General features: G+C 36.4%; 1 protein-coding gene across 2 annotated transcripts in view; it reads right to left on the bottom strand.

Moving 5' to 3' along the window:
- The window catches only part of LOC124616686 (chitin synthase chs-2), a 348,580-nt gene that overhangs the window by 75,452 nt on the left and 251,607 nt on the right, over positions 1–21,521 (bottom strand). For both annotated transcript variants that reach the window (XM_047145021.1, XM_047145019.1), the window contains exons 3-9: positions 16,576–16,820; positions 15,534–15,827; positions 14,518–14,730; positions 14,233–14,432; positions 13,916–14,063; positions 12,725–12,927; positions 5,589–5,777 (exon numbers count right to left, since the gene is read on the bottom strand). In XM_047145021.1, coding sequence (XP_047000977.1) covers positions 5,589–5,777; positions 12,725–12,927; positions 13,916–14,063; positions 14,233–14,432; positions 14,518–14,730; positions 15,534–15,827; positions 16,576–16,820 — 1,492 coding nt within the window. The remainder of the gene's footprint in view (positions 1–5,588; positions 5,778–12,724; positions 12,928–13,915; positions 14,064–14,232; positions 14,433–14,517; positions 14,731–15,533; positions 15,828–16,575; positions 16,821–21,521) is intronic.

Genomic DNA, 21,521 nt, shown 5'->3' with positions numbered 1-21,521 from the left:
ATATAGGTATGAGTTGCTGGTAGACAGCATGGTAGATACTGTGCTGTGTGTACATTTCCTGCAGGTGACTTCGGGTGACCAGCGCATGCTGATACAATTGGCGATTGATTTAAGTACACACACGCAGCAACACTACACTCAGCACACTCAAACACACTAGTAGCAGGATGCAGCAATTCAGATGCAAACCATGTATGCAGAACTTGTGTGAATGGTGTGATCAAGTGAGGGGTGATGCATCAGTCGCTCCTCTGTACAGACATGTCTCTTCATGGAGTGCTTTTCCAAAGTCTCCCTTAACACTTTCCACCGAATGCTTCAGCCAGGGCTTATTGTACAGCTCAAAGAGTGACACAATCTGTGCATCAGTGTGAGCAGAATTCTCAACAGTGTGCCTGATATCACCATCACTTTTATGATTAAGGCTATGGTGCAAACTTTTGTCTATATCTACTGTTATTACATGATCTACTTTTCCAAGATTCTTCCCCAAAGAGCCTAATTTACAGGTGAATGCTGAGACCTGCAGTTGGTTTTAGAAAACTAGCTACTTGATAATCACTTCCCATAGAATTCTTTACCAGTTCCATTCCCCTTCATGACTATGACTCAGCAATAAGAACATCTTGGTCTTCCTAGACTTAGCTTGCACCTTATGCCCTGTACTGTGGTGGTCATTTGTGCACTGCATGGAAGCTAGTCACTGAATGCAAAATATGGTTCATGAATTCTGTGCAAATAGTCACCAATTATGTTTAATGTAGGCATCAAATCAATGTTGTAAATTGTAATGGTTGCAATGGAAATAAGCATAAGCTGTAATGGAGCACTGGGTTGATGAGGACAGAGTTATCAAATTCTGATACACACATTTCATATGTAGCACGGCTGCCGGTAATCCAAAACAAGTTCAATCCTTGTACCGTGAACCCTATCTTAAGAGATGCTGTCTGCATATTCATATGTCTCAAAACATTCTTTGTTGGTCCAAGGAGGCAGGCTTGTTGTAGACAGTACATTATGTGCGCTGGCCATGCCACTTTCTTAGCATCTTTTGAGGAGGAAGTTTCTCAAAATGTGTAACAGTTGTCCACTAGCATGTACATCAACACTCATATGTGAGAATGTCTCAAAGTAGATGCACTTGCACAATCACCATTATGTACAAAATTTGGTCCTTACATATTTTCAACAGTTCATGGACTTTTGGCAAGTTTGGCAAGGGGTGTCAAGTCATTGTGTGACTGGGCCCATTTTCCTTAGCTTACGTAGATGTTGTAATTGTGGTCTTCAGTCCAGAGACTGGTTTGATGCAGCCACCCATGCTGCTCTATCATGTGCAGGCTTCTTTATCTCCAAGTAACTACTGCAACCTATGTCCTTCTGAATCTCCTTAGTGTATTCATCTCTTAGTCTCCCTCTATGGTTTTTACCCTCCACACTGCCCTCCAGTACTAAATTGGTGATCTGTTGATGCCCTGGAACATGTCCTACCAACTGATCTCTTCTTCTGGTCAAGTTGTGCCACAAATTCCTCTTCTCCGCAAGTCTGTAAAGTACCTCCTCATTAATTATGTGATCTACCCATCTAATCTTCAGCATTCTTCTGTAGCACCACATTTTGAAAGCTTCTATTCTCTTCTTATCCAAACTATTTATCGTCCATGTTTCACTTCCATACATGGCTACACTCCATACAAATACTTTCAGAAATGTCTTTCTGACACTTAAATATGTACACAATATTAACAAATTTCTCTTCTTCAGAAACACTTTCCTTGCCATTGCCAGTCTACATTTTATATCCTCTCTACTTCACCATCATCAGTTATTTTGCTCCCCAAATAGCTAAACTCATCTACTACTTTAAGTGTCTCATTTCCTAATCTAATTCCCCGAGCATCACCCGACTTAATTTGACTACATTCCATTATCCTCATTTTGTTTTTGTTGATTTATCTCATATCCTCCTTTCAAGACACTGTCCATTCTGTTCAACTGCTCTTCTAGGTCCTTTGCTGTCTCTGACAGAATTACAATGTCATCGGCGAACTGCAAAGTTTTTATTTCTTCTCCATGTATTTTAATTATTACTCCAAATTTTTCTTTTGTTTCCTTTACTGCTTGCTCAATATACAGATTGAATAACATTGGGGATAGGCTACAACCCTGTCTCACTCCCTTCCCAACCACTGCTTCCCTTTCATGCCCGTCAAGTCTTGTAACTGCCATCTGGTTTCTGTACAAATTGTAAATAGCCTTTCACTCCCAGTATTTGACCCTGCCACCTTCAGAATTTGAAAGAGAGTATTCCAGTCAACATTGTCAAAAGCCTTCTCTAAGTCTACAAATGTTAGAAACGTAGGTTTGCCTTTACTTAATCTATCTTCTCAGATAAGCCATAGGGCCAGTACTGCCTCACATGTTCCAGCATTTCTACAGAATCCAAACTGATCTTCACTGGGGTTGGCTCCTGCCAGTTTTTCCATTCGTCTGTAAACAATTCGTGTTAGTATTTTGCAGCTGTGATTTACTGAACTGATAGTTTGGTAATTTTCACATCTGTCAACACCTGCTTTCTTTGGGATTGGAATTATTATATTCTTCTTTAAGTCTGAGAGTATTTCACCTGTCTGATACATCTTGTCCACCAGATGGTAGAGTTTTGTCAGGGCTGGATCACCCAAGGCTATCAGTAGTTCTAATGAAATGTTGTCTACTCCTGGGGCCTCGTTTCAACTTGGGTCTTTCAGTGCTCTGTCAAATTCTTCACACAGTATCATATCTCCCATTTCATCTTTATCTATTCCCTCTTCATTTCCATAGTATCGTGTTCAATTACATCGCCATTGTATAGACATTCTATACACTCCTTCCATCTTTCTGCTTTCCCTTCTTTGCTTAGAACTGGTTTTCCATCTGAGCTCTTGATATTCATATAAGTGGTTCTCTTTTCTTCAGAGGTCTCTTTAATTTTCCTGTAGGCAGTATCTTTCTTACACCTAGTCATATATGCTTCTACATCCTTACATTTTGCACTTCCTGTCAATATCATTTTTGAGACCTTTGTATTCCTTTTTGTCTACTTGATTTACTGCATTTTTATATTTTCTCCTTTCATCAATTAAGTTCAATATCTCTCCTGTTACCCAAGCATTTCTACTAGCCCTTGTCTTTTTACCTACTTGATCCTCTGCTGCCTTTACTATTTTATCTCTCAAAGCTACCCATTCTTCTTCCACTGTATTTCTTTCCCCTGTTCTTGTCAATAGTTCCCTAATGCTCTTTCTGAAACTCTCTAAAACCTCTGGTTCTTTATGGTTTATCCAGATCCCATCTCCTTAAATTCTCACCTTTTGTAGTTTCTTCAGTTTTAATCTACAATTCATAACCAACGGATTGTGGTCAGAGACCACACCTGCCCCTGGAAATGTCTTACAGTTTAAAACTTGATTCCTAAATCTATCTGAAACCTTCTAGTGTCTCCAGGCCCCTTCCAAATATACAACCTTCATTCATGATTTTTAAACCAAGTGTTAGCTACGATTCAGCTATGCTCTGTGCAGAAGTCTACCAGGCAGCTTCCTCTTTCATCCCTTACCCTCATTCCATATTCACCTACTACTTTTCTTTCTATTCCTTTTCCTACTATCAGATTTCAGTCCACCATGACTATTGAATTTTCATCTCCCTTCACTATCTGAATAATTTCTTTTATCTCATCGCACATTTCTTCAATCTTTTCATTGTCTGTAAAGCTAGTTGGCATATAAACTTGTACTACTGTGGTAGGCATGGGCTTCATGTCTATCTTGGCTACAATAATGTGTTCACTATGCTGTTTGTAGTAGCTTACTCATGCTCCTATTTTTTTTTATTCATTACTAAACCTTCTCCTGCATTATCCCTATTTGATGTTTTATTTATAACCCTGTATTCGCCTGACCAGAATTCTTGCTCCTCCTGCCACTGAACATCACTAATTCCCACCATATCTGACTTTAACCTATTCATTTAGCTTTTTAAATTTTCTAACCTACCTATCTGATTAAGGGAGCTGACATTCCATGCTCCGATTCGTAGATTGCCAGGTTTGTTTCTCCTGAGAACAACGTTCTCCTGAGTAGTCCCTGCCCGGAGATCCAAATGGGGAACTATTTTACCTCCAGAGTATTTTACCTAAGAGGACTCCATCATTATTTAGCCATACAGTAAAGATTCATGCCCTTGGGAAAAATTATGGCTGTAGCTCCCCTTGCTTTCAGCTGTTTGCAGTAGCAGCACAGCAAGGTTGTTTTGGTTAATGTTACAAGACCAGATCAGTTCATCATCCAGACTGTTGCACCCACAACTACTGAAAATGCTGCTTCCCTCTTCAGTAACCACACATTTGCCTGGCCTCTCAACAGATACCCCTCCATTGTGGTTGCACCTATGGTACATCTATCTGTATCGCTGAGGTGTGCAAGTCTCCCCACCAGTGGCAAGGTCCATGGTTCATGCAGGGGAGGGTTTACAAGATATGGGTTCTTAAATTATCATAAAAGCAATGTCTAGGCAGGGCTTCATCTTCATGATATTGTTATAAGTGACACACAAAGTTTTTGGTGGACACTTGGTCCAGTGTCAATCATACTATGTGAAATGTGTTGCAAGTTTTTGTACATTGTTGTTACAATTCTTAAAGAACATATCACTGATTATATTGGAATGCAGCTAGATAGAGCACCTGTCTGCTTTACTCATACAGCATGACTAGTTAAATAATACAAATTCTGTACACTTGTATGGAGGAGGATGTTACATAGTTTGGTAAGCCTGTACCCCTGATCTAATGTCTTTACATTTTCTTTTGGGGTATATCAAAAGCATTATTCATATGTGACATCACTCCCTAATCTACAAACATTTTACACAAGGACACTCTCAGTGACATGATTTTGTATTCTGTGTGGTGTATTTTGTAGACTGTACTGTGATTTGTGACAGCTACGATGAATTTGGTGAGGAGGAGTGACAGAGAAAGATTGATAGAAAGAGGGAAGGCCAGTCTAAGGTAGCCACTCCTGTAATGTATCAGAATATTTGGACTCTCAGATGTAAATTTCAGTTAATACTAAGTTAATGTTAAACAAGTTTTAACTTTTGCAATGGATTTATAGCTGATTCTATCAAATCAGTGAAGTTGTGTAAATGATTAATAAGAAGTAGTTGATAGGAACAACAGCTCAGACTATAAAAGGAAGAAGAGTGAGATTTTTCAAAGTACGTGCTTTTCTACTGACATAAAAAATAGATTTATCTAGAATTAATTCATGTAGTTAAAAATCTAAGTAGATTGGTTGTAAGTATACTTTGCAGAAGTAGCCTTAGTGGCTGTTTGTGCTTATTAATGTATCACCTGATTGTTTTCACTTACATGAAGGCTCTCCTTTTGACTACATTTACAGAATATGATATGTGAATGAATGAATGAGTGAAAAAATGAGACTGAAGATGACATAGATATTACCTTTTGTGTTGATTATGAATCATTATTAACTTTGTAATTATGTTGAACAAGAATCTAAAGTAAACTTAGAATGTACCTCAGTCTTAACATCAGCCTGATCATCTCGCCTTCTGTTGAGTCCAAGTGATTGGTCTATGAGATGAGAATTATACATTGGGGTTACAAATAATTTCTCTGTTGTAGCTAAACGTTCAGCCTTTGGAGTCCATATATGTATAGTTATCCAAGTTTGTGATAACAACCAGAGCAGCCATATCCATGCATGCTGAAATAATAAGAAAACAATTGATATTAGCTTAAATTTAAATTTACAAGAAAATGTGTAATTAATATTCATTGTTTTTTCAGTCAATCATATAACAGAATTTGCACCATTGAAGGATTATGTGGTTTCAAGTCATATTTTATTTTTAGATTTTGTAATGAACTACAAGCAGATAAAGACAGTAAAAGAGACAAATCTCTTCTTTCAAGGCAGAAAAAATTTGATAGAGGCATACCAGATTGAAGACACTCATTACCTTTCACTGGTGGGCATTTCTTTGTTCAACAAAAGAGAGAAGGAAAGGGTATGAGAAAAGAAGACCTTTCAACAATGAACTAGGCAAATTATACAGGACACTGGGCTAAAGGAGTTAAATAGCTACTAGGAAGCTGAAATCATTAAAAATATTGCTGCCTGAGCAACAATAATATCTTGAGCAATCACAATTTAGTTTCCAGTAGAACTGCTCATCTAATGAATGCTATTTACACATTCACTCACCAAATTTTACAAGCTATCTGAGGCAGTTAACTATGTGAATCACAGTATTCTCGTAGATAAACTGAGGTTTTTATGATATTGATGGTATAGCCAACCAGCTGATGATATCATATCAAACTAAAAGAATGTAGAAAGTTGTACTTAATAATTCAACCTATCTAAGCAGGGGAGATTCTTCTGGATGGGGTTAATCACTCATAGGGTTCCACAAGAGTCCATCTTAGATCTACTATTGTTCCTTTTATATGCAAACAAACTTCTGTCTAATACACAACAAGCAGAATTGTTCACTTTGCAGGGGACACTAATGTAATCAATTCAAAATTATATACAGCAACAGAAGAAATGGTCAATAATGTTCTTAAAACTATTACTGAGTGCTATGCTGCAAGTGGTCTCACTCATGATTTCAAAAAGACAGCTCACTCATCTTGCACATCTAGGGATACTACATCAGTGATAAGTGTAAGAGATAGTGTGGAAATAAAAACAAGGGTTAGTAACTCCAAAATTTTTACATATACATATTAATGAGAATTTAAATTGAAAAACTACATTTTGGAACACCTAAAACAACTTAGTTCAGCCACATTTGCACTATAAATCATTGCAGATCTTGGGGAGGGACAGATCATTAAGTTGACACATTATGCACATTTTCATTCAATAATGCCATATGGAATAATGGTCTGGCACAACACATCTTTAATAAAAGAAGTCTTCATTGTTCAAAAGTGCACTGTAATATTAATATATGGTGTTTGCCAGTGATCATCTTATACATATCTGTTTAAGGAATTAGGTATATTATCACTGCTTCACAGTATATTTATTCCCTCATGAACTTCGTTGTAAGTAACCTACTGCAATTCAAAAGGAATGAGGATATACATAATTACAATACCAGAAGGAAAAGTGACACTCATTACTTATTTATTTGAAATCAATAAGCAGTGGGCCCTCGTAATCAAAGAATAGGGTGAGCGTCACCTATCCAGCTGATGGCTGGGTCTGGAACTTCATGAGGTGAGGAGATGATGAATGACACCACTGCTTATCCACACTTTAGACTCCAGTTCCCAGTGGCAGCACCAGCTTTCATCACCTGCATCAGTGCACTCAAGGAATGTGTTGCCTTCAACATTGAAACACTTCAGATGCTTCAGGCAAACTGCCGTCCAAGTTAGCTTTTTGTTTGACACTCAGTGCCTGAGATATCTGCTGGCTGCAGACCTTAAGGTAGCCTAACTCCTTCCAGATAATGTGTTGCACACTCCTGAAGCTGATGTCAAAATCCTTTGCAAGAGCATGAACGGTAATGTGCCAGTCTGCCCTAATTACATCATCAAGTACCTTTTTTTTGTTGTCCATAATGGATGAGGCTGGCCTCCCAGATTGACCAGCATCTTGTGTTGAGTTGTGACCAAAACAGAACTTGGTGGATCATTCCACAATGGTGGTTTTCAAGAGACATGCTGCCAAATACACATTTGTCCCGTGTGCCAGCAGCCCTTGTGACTTGTCCTCTAGTATCCATTTTTCTTAGTTTGTGCTCTTGGACCACTTCTGTCAGAATGAATTTCTGAGTTCCTAGGCAGCATTGCCCATTGAGGAACAGGTATTTAAGGAATAGTGTAGGCAGTACAAGGAAGAGTCACCTGGATGAAGAAGCATGAGTATAGTGTGAGGACGTTGGCTGTCCATGACTTTTGGTATTGGCAGTGGGCCAGTGCCCTTGATGGACGAGAGAGTGTGTGTTGTCAGCCACACAACATTTCCTGTGGTTTCTATTATTAACATGGTGCTGGGCAGAGCTTCCCCAGAAAATCAGTACCAGAACAGTTTCATTGCATAATAATTTCGTGGTTCAACTTCACCAAGTTTTATAGATATTATCCATTAAGTGGTGACTTGACTGTTGCATGTCTATTCCGTCCACATTCTATACTATAATAATAATAATAATAATAATAATTGTAATTATTATTAGTGTTATTATTTTATTATTATTATTATTCCAGAATGAAATTTTCGCTCTGCAGCAGAGTGTGCGCAGCTTTGAAATTTCCTGGCAGATTAAAACTGTTTGCCGGGCCAAGACTTGAACTCAGGACCTTAGCCTTTTGCGGGCAAGTACTCTACCAACTGAGCTTCCCAAGCATGACTCACGCCCCGTCCTCACAATTCTACTTCCGCCAGTGCCTTGTCTCCTACCTTCCAAACTTCACATTATTATTATTATTATTATTATTATTGGCAGAATCCATGCAATCATAGTATTGCTGGTATTCATTTGTGACTTTGCACGAGCAATTAGATTTTGATATCTTGGTTCACCTCTTTGTATTATTTGTTGAAGGATTTATCTGTTGTGTACAAAGCAAGTTACTATAAGACTATGTTTCAGACACAGCTGGTTTTGTAATTGTGTTGTATCATGTTTAATGAAACATACTGAGTTGTTGCTGGCTAATTAGCCTAATCTATTGAGCTCAACAAATACTGTTTATATTAGCACATAACTGGTCCATACTTAGAAGTTACAGTAAAATTTTTGCATGATTGTGTGAGTCTTGGCATATGTAGTATATCAAACTTAAACAAATTTAATAAGCTCACTTTAGCATAAAAATTACAATATTTGAGGCACACTAATTAAACTGACAAGTCATTTGAACTGTTTGCTGTATTAAAATTTCTCCCAGGTCATAAATTTCCATTTATCAAATATTTCCAGTACTGCTTAAAGTCTCATCTTAACCAGTTGATCACATATATCATCTTGTGTGTCAGTAAAGCTGCCTTAGAGTATAAGACTGCATCTTTAACAGTTTTGAGTATCCTATATTGAGAAATTATTCTGTCCAAAAGAGGTTAAATGAAAGAAAGTGAATTTTTGGACAGTTGTCAGAGTAATAATTTAGGATGTTGCTGTTTAAAGTCAGACCGAAAGTGTTGCTTTCTTTCAATGAAAATTTGTTATTGTGTATGAATTTCAATTACTAGAATAATATTTTAACATTTGTTTTCTTTTTATTGCCTGTTCTGTACATCTGTCTTGGTAAAAGTCTGTAATACGAGGGTTGTTTTTAAGTAAGGGCCGTTTTTATTTTTAAAAAAAGATACAAATACTTTTGTTAAAAAACTTTCATTTTCTGATTCTACACACTTTTACCTATTTTTCTACATAGTTGCCTTGTTTATTTAAGCACTTGTCATACCGTACAAATAAGTTTTTAATTCCCTCTTCAAAGAATTCGGCCGCCTGCTCCGACAGCCAAGAGTTCACGGCCGCTTTCACTTCATCGTCGTCATTGAAGCGCTGCCCACCAAGATGGTGTTTCAGGTACCGGAATAGGTGAAAATCGCTAGGAGCAAGGTCGGGGATGTATGGTGCATGGTCCAAAACTTCCCAGCCAAAAGAATCAATCAAATCCCGAGTCTTTTGAGAGGTGTGAGGCCTAGCGTTATCGTGCAGGAGGAAAACTCCTTTTGTCAGCATGCCGCGCCTTTTGTTTTGAATTGCTCTGCGGAGCTTCTTTAGAGTTGCACAGTGGGCATCTGAGTTGATTGTCGTTCCTCGTGGCATAAATTCCACTAGCAAAACACCGCACCAGTCCCAGAACACAGTTGCCATAATCTTGCGCTTTGACAGTGTCTGTTTGGCTTTGACCTTGACGGGTGAGGTTGTGTGTCGCCATTCCATCGATTGTCGCTTGCTTTCGGGAGTGATATGGGATACCCATGTTTCATCTCCAGTGATAATTTGACTCAACATGTCATCCCCTTCTTCCTCGTAACGAATCAAAAAGTCCAATGAAGTGGCAAATCTCTTCCCTTTGTGGTCCTCTGTGAGGAGTCTGGGTACCCACCGAGTTTCTTAAAGTTTAGGTTTTCAGACACAATTTTGTACAAAACCGATCTTGAAACTTGTGGAAATTCCAAAGAAAGAGTGGAAATTGTGAATCTTCTGTCCTCACGAATCTTTGTTTCGACTGCAGCCACCAAATCATCAGTGATCACAGAGGGCCGGCCTGAGAGTTCTTCGTCATGGATGTTTTGACGGCCATTTTTAAATTCTCTAACCCGTTGACGCACTTTACCTTCACTCATTGCATTCAAGCCATAAACTTCTGTTAACTGACGATGAATTTCTGCAGCTGATAGGCTTCTCGCAGTCAGAAAACGTATCACTGACCGTATCTCACACGCGGCGGGCGATTCAATAATCGTAAACATAATAAAGTAGCACAGCGATGCGTACACGTCAGCTACAGAGCTGCAACTTGCATCAGTGTGAACGGGAAGGATGCCGGCAAGTGGCGCGGTGGCTTGTTGCGGCATCCGCGCGAACTACGGGATTATACGCGCGAACGGCCCTTACTTAAAAAACAACCCTCGTACTTTTTATTTGGTGAATACAATGGGACTTCATCTGAAATATGAAGGATCTTGCGCATTAAGAAATTTTTGGGGCTGTGTGCCATTAGTAAACATTTGTAGGATTTAGTCCACAGACTGTTTTGAAGAACACAAGTACCATAAATTTACAGCTATTCTGGCACCAGTCTTATGCATACAGATATTAGAGGCATTCGGTGTAATTTTAAAGTAAATATACTTCGTTGTGACTATTTATTAATCAAGTTTCATATGTAATATTTTTAATATGCAATCATCTTATGTTTTTAATTGAGCAACAATTGCATTTATTAAAGGTTGTGTGTCTTTTTTTTTTTTTTTAAATTGCGTGTATTCTGACTGTGTCCATGTTGCACGCTGGATCTGAGAAACTGAGAAATAAATATTATTGATGGGATTCTTTTTTTCTTCACGGACATCAGATCAAAACCACTTCCCAGCCTGCTCTCTGCCATTTCAACATTCTTCATTCTTCAGTGGATGTCTACTGATACCTGTCCTTCACCAACTAAGAAAAGAATAACAGCCATGTGGTTCTGTTTGGAACAAAATAATGTCACCATAGTTTATATTTTTGCTTTACTGCATGCATGTTGGACAGACGAAAATGTCACACTAATCCCTTGCATACATGTCAGTGCTTATATACCCACATTGGAGTTGCACTGGATTGCATATACCTTGCAGCAATGCCCTCCATTGGAACTTTTGGAAAAAAGTAGGATAGGACTAGATGAAGGTAGCGCAGGAGCTTGGCCTTTGCCTAATCAGTGGAACCATTCCTGCATTCATCTTAGCAACTTCTGAAAACCGTGGAAAAAACTCAAATCAAGTTTTAAAGTTAAAAACTGTGTATATCTTTGGGGCAGCATAACTCATGGTGCGCAAATTACCCAAACTATTATCATCCAGTATTTGAGAATGTCGCACTTAGCGGCTTCCAACAAACTTTACACATAATTTCAAACTTTATTGAAACATTTTATTGCTGTCACCCTCTATAAAAGAATGAAAGGAAAAGACTTTACTGCTTATTACATTTTTGCTGTTCATGTTTTAATTTATCACTTCTTTGCTACTAGCTCTATTCACAACCCATTTTGCACACATTATCCTCATATACCAGTGACCCCTGAATCCCTATTCTTCAAGAATCAAACTCCCATGCATTACAATCAACTCATTTGTAAAGTAATCAGAAGGTTGAAGCTGTTTTATACTTGGGAGTTTGATTCTCCAAAGGTTCTGGAGGGATGGTTTACAGGCGTGTACCTACAGCAAGTCAACACAAATCAGTCAGTGTCAGCAGGCAGATGAGCAATTGGATTAAAATTAGCACAGAAAATAAAAATAAAAGACGTGATGAAATTTAGTCGAGGTCACTCTGATGAAGGTCTGTTTAGCAACATTAGATACATTGCAATGTAAAAACCATCATTTTTGACAGCTGTTGGGTATTCCTGAAAACTCCATTAACCACATGGCGAAAATGGAGCTACTCAGAATGGAAATGAAGGGACTGAGAAGAGGTTCAAAGTAGAATGATTACCAACTGTTTGAAATTTTGTGAAGCTTATGCCCACATTGATCAGTACTTTAGAAGGAAACAGACACACTGAAAATGAGTGGGTTATTGTTAAGAACATAGGGCAGGCAAATTGGAGCTATGCAGAGAGAAATTACATGCTTTGAACTGATTTGTCTTGCATAAAATAATGAGTGACTGCTAAAATATAGTCAAGAAGATGTGCAACACGGAGATAAATATTCGGGTTTTCTTAGTGTTACAAATCATTGAGGTTGCCATGAATAGAAGACAACAATATTTTTCTTAACAAAATTGGTGATGGTTACAGATAGAAAAGGTACAACAAGAAAGTTTTTCATTCCAAATAAAATGGGTCCTACCAGTTAGAGCTAAATTAGATAAATATACAGTAAAGGAAACCAACAAAAATATTCACAGAAAAATCTCTTTAAACCACAGTTTTTTTTTAAATATTATAACTACATGTACTACTAACCTGGCTATAAATAGAATACCAAAGTGAAAACACAGGAGGAGATTCAAAAAACAGGTAGTCAGGTATCACATTGTGAAAGAAGCATGGATCTCCAATTCGCACACCACAGGCAGCAATCAACAATGAGATACAGACAGGAACTGTCAGATTTACTGGAAATGCATAGCTGAATCCTTGAATCAGAATTTTGCATGCAAATTTTCCTGAAAAAGAACAAGTACAACAAATAAGAATTGCTTATCTGTAAGAATTTGTAAATATTTGCAAAAAGGAAACTGAAATATTTCTGGTATATAAATAGAAGAGAAAAATAACTTTTTGCAATATTCTGTGTATAGCAGTGTAAATGTCATGCTTATGCTCCACTTATTCAATTACTTATTTTATCAACTTATAACAGAAGAACTTACAGAAAATGATGACTTAATCCCACATGCTATGTTCATTTAAAAAGTGAGAAACAATAACTTTGCAAATTATTATGGAACACTTCAGAAACATTTTGCCAGGTAATAGTGTGTATGGGCTTTTAAACAAAGATCCTCCATTTCAAAATTTTTCTGTGAATAGAATATGAGCACACTACATAGCTCATTGCTAATTACATTGCATTGTGGGGGAGAAACACATTCTTTCCAGTGATTTTTTATTTCTTCCTCCTTCATTTCCCAACCTTCCTTTCTTTCCTTGTACCATATGGCTGACAGTGGGATGTTAAGTATATGTGTGGTTTAGTTTTAGAAACATTTTTACTGATTTGATGATTCCTACATTGCATGATGTGTAGAGTGAATATAAGAGCATAGAATTTATCTATAAGGAATTGAAGCTCAGGGTATGTATTTACTATTTAATTTGTACTGATTCACAATCTTATTTTGCATGTTTCAGAGCGTCTTGTTTGTATTTGGGTAGAGAATCATCTAGAATGAATATTCCACTCCACAGCAGAATGTGAACTGTTTTGAAACTTTCTGCAGATTAAAACTCCATGCCAGGATTGGACATGGACCCAATATGTTGTCTTTTGTGGGCATTGCTCTTAACAGTGAGATATCCAGCCGTGATCATCAACCACCCTCACACCTTCATGCTAGAAAAATATTCTAATTTTGCATGATATTATGAAATGCTTAAAACTTCTTCATATTTCAAGTAGACACGAGTGGCAATTTGACATTCATCACTTACCAAAAATGTAACACAGATATGCTCCCAGAATATGTATTAGAAGCACATAGAATGCTGTGTTGTTCCAGGCATCAATATCTACAGTTTCACCTGTTGAAACAGCATCATGCAAGTCTGGTAGACTATCAGGTATAGTTACTGCTTTTATCTGAAATAGAAAAGAAGGTTGGCTATAAACTTGTTTAATCTCTTATAACTTTCAATATGTAACACAAAATCACTTATTGACAGGTGGCTCATTCACAGATATTAGTTTATGTCAGACTATTACTGATACATGACAGTGCTTTTATTAGGCATCCATAAAGCACAATTACCTCAGTTACAAGAATTTTGTGTGCACCGAAGGCATTTGGAACCAATGAAAAGAATCCATCAACATTTTCTTCTTGGAGGAACAATATGAACACTACAGAACAGAAAAATGCTATCATCTTCCAAAGAGAAATAAAAACATAGCTGAAGTACCGCGTTTCTTTCAGTCTTTCAATCATTTTGCCTAGTGATTTTGTAAACCCTGTCAAAAGAAAAAGTAAAACTTTCAATTTCATTCAAATACTGTCATCATATTAAAGTAATTTGTATTAGCTTAGCTGCATTACCAAGAGGAGAATCTTTTGTAAAGGCTACATAGTTTTCCCACCATCCACAAGAAATAAATATTACAGAAACTGGAATCAGCCATAGCTGGGGTTTCTGACCACCTTCTAACATGGGCCACACTATGAATCCAGTTGCTTGTGCAGCTAATGCAACAAGATCAATGATAACTTTGATGAATCTTTTGCTTTCCTTGCCGCTCCTTGATAGCATTCCTGGAATATAATAATGGAAAGTGTGAGAATATAGTTGTTGTGCAGATAGGAAAGAGTTAGAAGTTAACTGAACTCACAGAAGTCACATTAAAAATTAAATAGTACAGCACTCATGAAACATAAAAAATGTTGTTCATTCAAAATGCTTCCTGATACATCATTTTAATCAGTGGTCATAGACAGCACAGGTTTGTTGTCACTGTTGAAGCAGCCAAGTTTTATTTATTTATTATTTATCTTGCCATGTAACACAAAATTTTAATGAGCTGTTTGTTGCAAGAAAATATGTGTCAATTGTGTTATACTATGCTTGTCATTATACTTCTCCATTTTAGTATATAAACTATCAAAGCATGAATTCTTGTTATCAAGCTTAATGTGTTGTGATTCATTAATATAAAATTATGAAATTCATTAACTCAATAAGAAAAGGGGATGACTGACAGAGAGTAACATATAATTATTTCTTTTGCAGGTATCTTAACAATTTAAACAGAAGTGTACTATCTGCTTCATCTTCCTCTCATAACTCCATTCATTTCATAATGTTTGTCTATTAAAAATTACAGTGAAGCTGCAGAAGAACTTGCATCTAAATCCTGTCCATATATTAGCATTTAATAATGTGTATAAACTTGAAATAAAAAAATCAATTTCAATTAATATATCTTGTTACCGCAAAGTTCTTCATGTTTAGACTAAATGGTTTCTCCATTATTTCTGAAATTCTAAGATCATATTTAATAGTTACAAAAACTAAAATTCAGTAGAGACAGAAATGAAAAAATTTTAAGTATTCTTACCGAGAAGGCCAGGTACAAAACACACACAGTTAGTAAGCATGGCTCCTTTAATAACATCGAGATTTGGAAGCACACAAAATAACAAGATAGCCATTCCAACAGCATGTAAACTTTCCATGACAAAAACAATTAAGAATTCTGGGACTGTAGGCTTTTTGCTGGATTTGAAAAAACAAATTCTAGCGGAACGAATAAATGAACCCACTTCAGGCACCAAATAGGCTATCATTATGCACCACATCCATGCGACTCGTTCTTCATCTGGGAGTGTGGCCTTGAATTGCTTTTCCCTTCCTGTAAAAAGAAAGAAAGAAAAGAAAATTGAATAATTCAGTTATAATTAATTCATTCAGTCATGATGTTCTGTAAATCCCAACATGGGAGACAGCCCTCTGGGATGTGGAACAATTCAAGGTATAAATTGACAAAAATGAGCAACTGTATGAAAAGTGATCATAATTAGCTGTCACTGAACTGCTATAAACTATTAGTAATTATTGAAGCAAAATTTAAAGTAAAAATATCAGAATAGCTTCTGCGCCAATAAAAGTTGCTGCTTGCTCAGTTATTTTTTATAACAACAGTTTATCTCTTACTTGCAGGAAAATACCTACTTGAGTACTCTAGTATCTATCATATAGTAATATTTATCATTATGCCATAAGAATAGAAGAATTTTTACAATAAATGTTATTACTTATTTTGAGCTAAATGGAATCTTCATTGTTTGAATCTAAACATCAGATACTTTGGGGAAGGTGTACCAAATCAGGTATGTTTATAATTTTCTTTTTAATCTATATAATTCTCAAAATTCTTGCTTTTCATTTAATGAGAGTTTACAGAAAACATTAGCCACAGAATGAAGACCTTCATTCTAAATCCTGGTAAAAGGGGCATAGTCTGCACGAAAATTCCTCTCATTTCTTCTATTGGGGTTGCCTCACACATGGAAAGAGCCATATTCTTTCCACTATAGTTACATTTCATTTAAGTAAAATACCTTTAATATGAACCTTTCTATGTGATAGTGTTAACTTACCTAGATCCCTGTTGCAGTAGAGTATCTCTTTGTCCTTGCGCAACTGTGATGTCATGAATAGAGTAGTACCCTTTGCTATCACCCCTGATCCCAAGACAATAATGAAGGTTAGCAAATAGGCTACAATTTTGAGCATTTGAACAGTAATTTCGAGACATTTCTGGTTTGCCATAGAACCACTGTCCATCTTTGGTGGTGGATTGCGGAAGACATCCCATCCTTTTGTCTCAACTTGGGTTCTCTGGCTGAAATAAAACAGTAATATCATTACTACTGAGAAAGAAAAAAAAAACACATTTTACTTGAATGAAAAAATACACATTCTAATTTGTAGATATAGTGCATTAGCTTTTAATGTTAATTTTTTGGCAAGGGTTTTACATATCCTAAACAGTGTCATTTAAGTTTGAAAATTACATTGTCTTATGAACAAAACTTTGTAGACTGCTAATTTTAAGTATCTCTTTGACAAAACTAACAGAGTAACACATTTTTACTTTGTGTTCTAATATGAATCACATGCAAAACATCTTTAAATGGCTAATATTATACACTTTTACTGCAACTATTTTTTCTAGAAACTTGTTGAGATCTTAAAGTGCATAAAAGCTTCTTAATCGTTTTAATGAGAACAATTCATCTTTTGAAAAGATTACACATAAATCATATTATGTATATTCAGTATTATTAAACTATAGAATCTTATTTTAATAAATACATGCATAAACATAGATATAAGGGTATAGATATCTAAGTAGCTCCATCTGCTCCATAAGTTAGATCACATGACATGTGCTGTGTTAAGAAGAAACAAAAAAGAATCCTATCTTGATAATATAACCAAAACATTGATAATTAAGGGATCAGTGACAAAACATAATTGGAATGATCACCTTCTCCAAAACAAGAATGTAAAGGGTGAATTTTAAGTACTTATCAGTTTACTCACAGTCAGTTTTAAAACCTGAAACTTCCTAACAGAAGAAAACTGTGTATTAGCCTGAGACTCAGATCCAGAATACTGCCATTTGTGGACAACACTCTTACTGATTTAAGTTACACAGGCAGAGTCACAACCCACCTTCACAGAATTCATTATGAGAATCCTATTATCTACAGTCCAAACTGCACAGAAGTTCTCCAGCATACCCTGTTGGACTAGTACTTCTGGGTGAAAGGATATGTTGGTGAAATGGATTATCCACAGTCAGAGGGGGTGGGGATATATTCAGAATGAACTCACTGTGAAAGGCAAGGAACTGGGATTAGTTCCATTGTCTGTCACACAATTTTAATTTGTCGGAAATTTCACAGATAGCAGTTGCTTCACCACATACTAAAAGATTCAATATGAGAACAACTCCCAAGGGTGATACCCAGCTAGGCAACTAGGGACTCAGCAGACCTTACGTGAAGTTTACAAGTTATAAGAGAGGCACTGAAAAATTGAAACTGTAAAGTCAGTTTGTGCATTATGGCTAGTCAATTCAATTTGTAATAGCGTTGCCCCCCAAAAGTAGAGCTTTTTTTTTTTTTTTTTTAGCCCTTGCTGTTTTTCTAGTAGAAGGACACCCTTTCTTTGTTTCTGTGGCCATGGGTGTGTGCGTTTGGCTATATATGTGGCTGTATGCGTGAATGTGTGTACTTTTACTAGAGAAAGAACAAGATCTTGAAAGTTAGTGGTGGATTATATTTTCCATTTATTACATTACTGCTAAAGGCAGATGAGTAAGCAAGGCAAAAGCTTCTTGCCTGTTTGCATGGTATATTACAACTGTCTTGGATCATTGCCTCTGTTTCCAGAAAGAAGGAGACGAAAGACAGGAGTCCACAGACGATCAGGGATCCATTACAAATAGGAAGCAGCTACATGTGTAGTGGTGCTGTGTGGAGTGGATTAGGTGGTTTTTTCGGGTTGGATGGTTTTGGAAGTGTAAAAACAGGGATTTGGTCTCAAAGGGTTCATGGAAAACACAGATCAAAGGTAGAGCCAGGAAACATTGGTTTTATGCTTGTAAATTGTTAGTAGTTGTGTTGGGAAAGAACCAGGGCTCTAGGCACACATAGGAAGTACTGAAGCAGAAATAGTCATAGGCAGTGAAAGCTGACTAAAGCCGGAAATGAGAATAGGTTAAATTCAGTTGATGTTGGCATGTTTGTTACTGTTGAAAGTAATTTATTTTGTAGTGAAATTGAAATGGACAGTGGCCACAACTTAGTATGTGTAGACATTATACTTCACAACTGGAAAAGGGTTAGTGACCATAAGGTTGTTATAGGGAGACTAAATACCATAACATCCAAATCCACCAAAAAAAAATGCAAATATACCAACTGAAAATAGCAGATAAAAATCTACTTGATGGCTTCTGAAGAGACAGTCTCCATTCCTTCCAGACCAACTATGTAAGCACAGAGTAGGTGTGGTTTAATTCAGATAACTAGTATTGGCTACAGTTGAGAAATTCATACCAAGTAAATTTATAAGGGACAGAACAGAGCTTTCATGTCACACAAAACAGGTAAGGACACTGTTTCAGAAGCAACAAAAACCATGTCAGATTTAAAAGATGGGAAAATCATAAGATTGCTGATGTTTTACAGAAGGTTAGAATGGACTTCAATGTGAGATGCCTTTAATTGATTCCACACTGAAACTCTGTCTCATAATTTTGGTCATATATAAAGTGCACCAGGGGTAACAAACAATCAGTACCTTCACTGTGTGATATCAATGGTAACGTTACCAAATATCGATGACAGCACCATTAAAGCGGTATTACTAAACATGGTTTTCCAGACTTCCTTCACTAAAGATGATGCAGTAAATATTCCAGATTTCAAATTAAGAACAGCTGCTAACACGAGTAGCTTAGAAATAAGTGCAGACTGTAGTGAAGCAACTCAATTACTTAAAAAAGGTAAGTCTTCCAGTCCAGACAGTATACCAACTAGTTTCTTTACAGGGTATGCTAATGTAATAGTTTATTTATTTATTTATTGAGTCCTTTGATCATATGTAGTACAGTGTACAGGATGATATTGGACTTATTACAAAGTGCAAAATGATACATATTTAAATAATCATTTTCCAACATGCTACCAATTTCAATAGTTGTAGTTCTTACAATGATACAATGTTAAAAATTACAGTAGCTTTAGTTCTTAACAGTTATTCTGGTCCAAGTATTCCTTTACTGAGTAGAAACAGTGGTACTGTAGATATTCTCTGACAGATAATATTTTGTAAGCATTTTATACTATTTGATAGTCTATTATAGAGTTTAATACCCAGATAGTCTGTACCTTTCTGATACAAACTGGTATTGGCTGGGGGTACATGCAAGTTATATTTTATTCGAGTATTATAATCATGTATATCTTTGTTTTTTAAAGTATTATCATCATTTCCAATCATATACTTTTTTACATACATTAGTGTGTCAACAATAAACATACACGGTAGAGGTAGTATATTCAGTGCTTTAAATATTGGTTTGCAGGACTGTCGAGCACCACTCCCTGTCATAATCCTAATGGCTCTTTTTTGTATTCTGAAAGTCCCTTGAGCTGCTGGGGAATTTCCCCAGAATATGAGTCCATACTTGAGATGGGCATTGAAGTACGCATAATAGGCACACAATATTGCCTGTTCATTTATGCATTGTTTGAGAACCCTAAGAAGATAACAGCCCGTGCTCAGCTTGGCATTAATTTGTTCTATGTGTTTGTCCCATTTTAAGTCTCTTTGTATCCAGATGCCAAGAAATTTTGTAGCCTCATCATTTGCAATAGGGTGTTGATTGATTTTTATTTCTGGATATATCAATGTGGTGTTTTGGTGGTTATGGAAATTTAAGGCTACTGTTTTGTTGTAGTTTATTATCAACTGATTTTCTGCTGTCCAATTACTTAGATGTTTTGTAACTGTGTTTACTTCTTCTTGTATATCTTCATTTTTTGCTGCTTTTACCAGTATTGTTGTGTCATCAGCAAACAGTATTACTTTGTGGGAATCAATATGTATATCCAAATCATTGATATATAACAAGAAAAGTAGGCGTCCCATTACCGACCCTTGTGGTACCCCGTAAGTGATTGGGCTTTCTGATGATACATATTCTGTGATTATTCGTGCTTTATCATCTATAAGTCTGATGGATACTTTTTGTTTACGGTCGCTGAGAAATGAACGAATCCAATCATTTGCCAACCCCCTAATTCCATAGTGCTCTAGCTTCTTCAATAGGGTTTTGTGGTTTACCATATCAAAGGCTTTGGTTAGGTCCAAAAATATACCTGTTGTTTGTTGTTTTTCATCTATTGTTTTTAATACAGTAGATATGCATTCATAGACTGCTGTCTCCGTTGATTTCTTGCTTCTAAAGCCATGTTGAGTATTAGATAGCACACTATTTTTGTTTATAAACTTTAACAACTTACTACACATAATTTTTTCTATTACTTTTGAGAAACAGGATGTTAATGTAATGGGATGATAGTTTATTACTTCATCTTTGTCACCAGCTATGAAAATAGGGATGACTTTTGATGTTTTTAGTTGATCTGGAAAGATGCCTGACTCTAGGGAACAGTTGCATAAGTGAGTAAGGGGGTCAATTATATTTTGTATACAGAGTTTTAGGATTCTGTTCGGTATACCATCAATTCCTGCTGAATATGTTGTCTTTAGTTCTCTGACAGCCTTCAATGTCTCCTCCCTGCTTACTTGGTCCACAAACATTGAAAATTTATTACTGTTGCACTTGTTTACCACTTGATGCTGAGTTGAACTAAAATTAGATTTTATTAAATTTTCAGCTATCCCAGTGAAGTATTTGTTGAATATGTTTGCTGTTTCTGTAGGCTGTAAAATCTTTTTATTGTTGTGTATCAAGACAATGTTCTCCTCAGTTGTCTTATTTTTGCCAGTTTCTTTTTTAATG

This window comes from Schistocerca americana, chromosome 5 (assembly GCF_021461395.2).
Source record: "Schistocerca americana isolate TAMUIC-IGC-003095 chromosome 5, iqSchAmer2.1, whole genome shotgun sequence".
NCBI classification, from domain to species: domain Eukaryota; kingdom Metazoa; phylum Arthropoda; class Insecta; order Orthoptera; family Acrididae; genus Schistocerca; species Schistocerca americana.
This window is presented reverse-complemented; position numbering and strand designations above follow the sequence as displayed.